Here is a 555-nt window from a genome sequence, read left to right as displayed (position 1 = left end):
AAAGTTGTTCGTTTAACGTTCATTAATGGGGGAATACATGGAGAAAAGGCTAAAAAAAAAAAAAAAAAAAGAGTCATGGGCAAGGAGTGCTCAGGTCTTTGTTTTAACAATTTACCTTTGTCAATGTCTCATCATCAAGGTGGTTCTTCTGGATCACATGTTGAAGTGCAAAGTAAATCTTTTCCTGAAGCTTCTGGACCTTCCTTGGCTCTATTAACCAGGCTCGATCTGAGAAAGGAAAGCCAGAACTCAAGTCAAGAATGCACAGATGTGGGGCCTGCTCATGGATGAATAGTGTCCCATGCTGGCAAGCATTCACAGCAGTCATAATTCCCATCAGGAAAGACTGCATGATAATTAAGACATGGTTTTAGAGGAAAAGTGTCTTAATCCATTAAAGGATCACCTGGGAGTTTAATTAACAAATAGAAAGTGTACAGGAACATAGTGTTGGCTCTGCATCTCTTTGTTTAAACCAGGATGTTAGAGATAAAGATTCGAGCAGAAATGAAACAAGACCCAAGCATTTTATTATTCTCTGTTGGTATAATCAGT

General features: G+C 38.6%; 1 protein-coding gene across 1 annotated transcript in view; it reads right to left on the bottom strand.

Moving 5' to 3' along the window:
* The window catches only part of RORB (RAR-related orphan receptor B), a gene marked incomplete at its 5' end in the record, with an annotated part of 36,255 nt that overhangs the window by 872 nt on the left and 34,828 nt on the right, over window positions 1-555 (bottom strand). The window contains one exon of the mRNA XM_010159930.1: window positions 116-228. Coding sequence (XP_010158232.1) covers window positions 116-228 — 113 coding nt within the window. The remainder of the gene's footprint in view (window positions 1-115; window positions 229-555) is intronic.

This window comes from Eurypyga helias, unplaced genomic scaffold (assembly GCF_000690775.1).
Source record: "Eurypyga helias isolate BGI_N326 unplaced genomic scaffold, ASM69077v1 scaffold44079, whole genome shotgun sequence".
NCBI lineage: Eukaryota > Metazoa > Chordata > Aves > Eurypygiformes > Eurypygidae > Eurypyga > Eurypyga helias.
The sequence above is the reverse complement of the archived record's forward strand: the minus strand, read 5'-3'. Positions and strand labels throughout refer to the sequence as shown.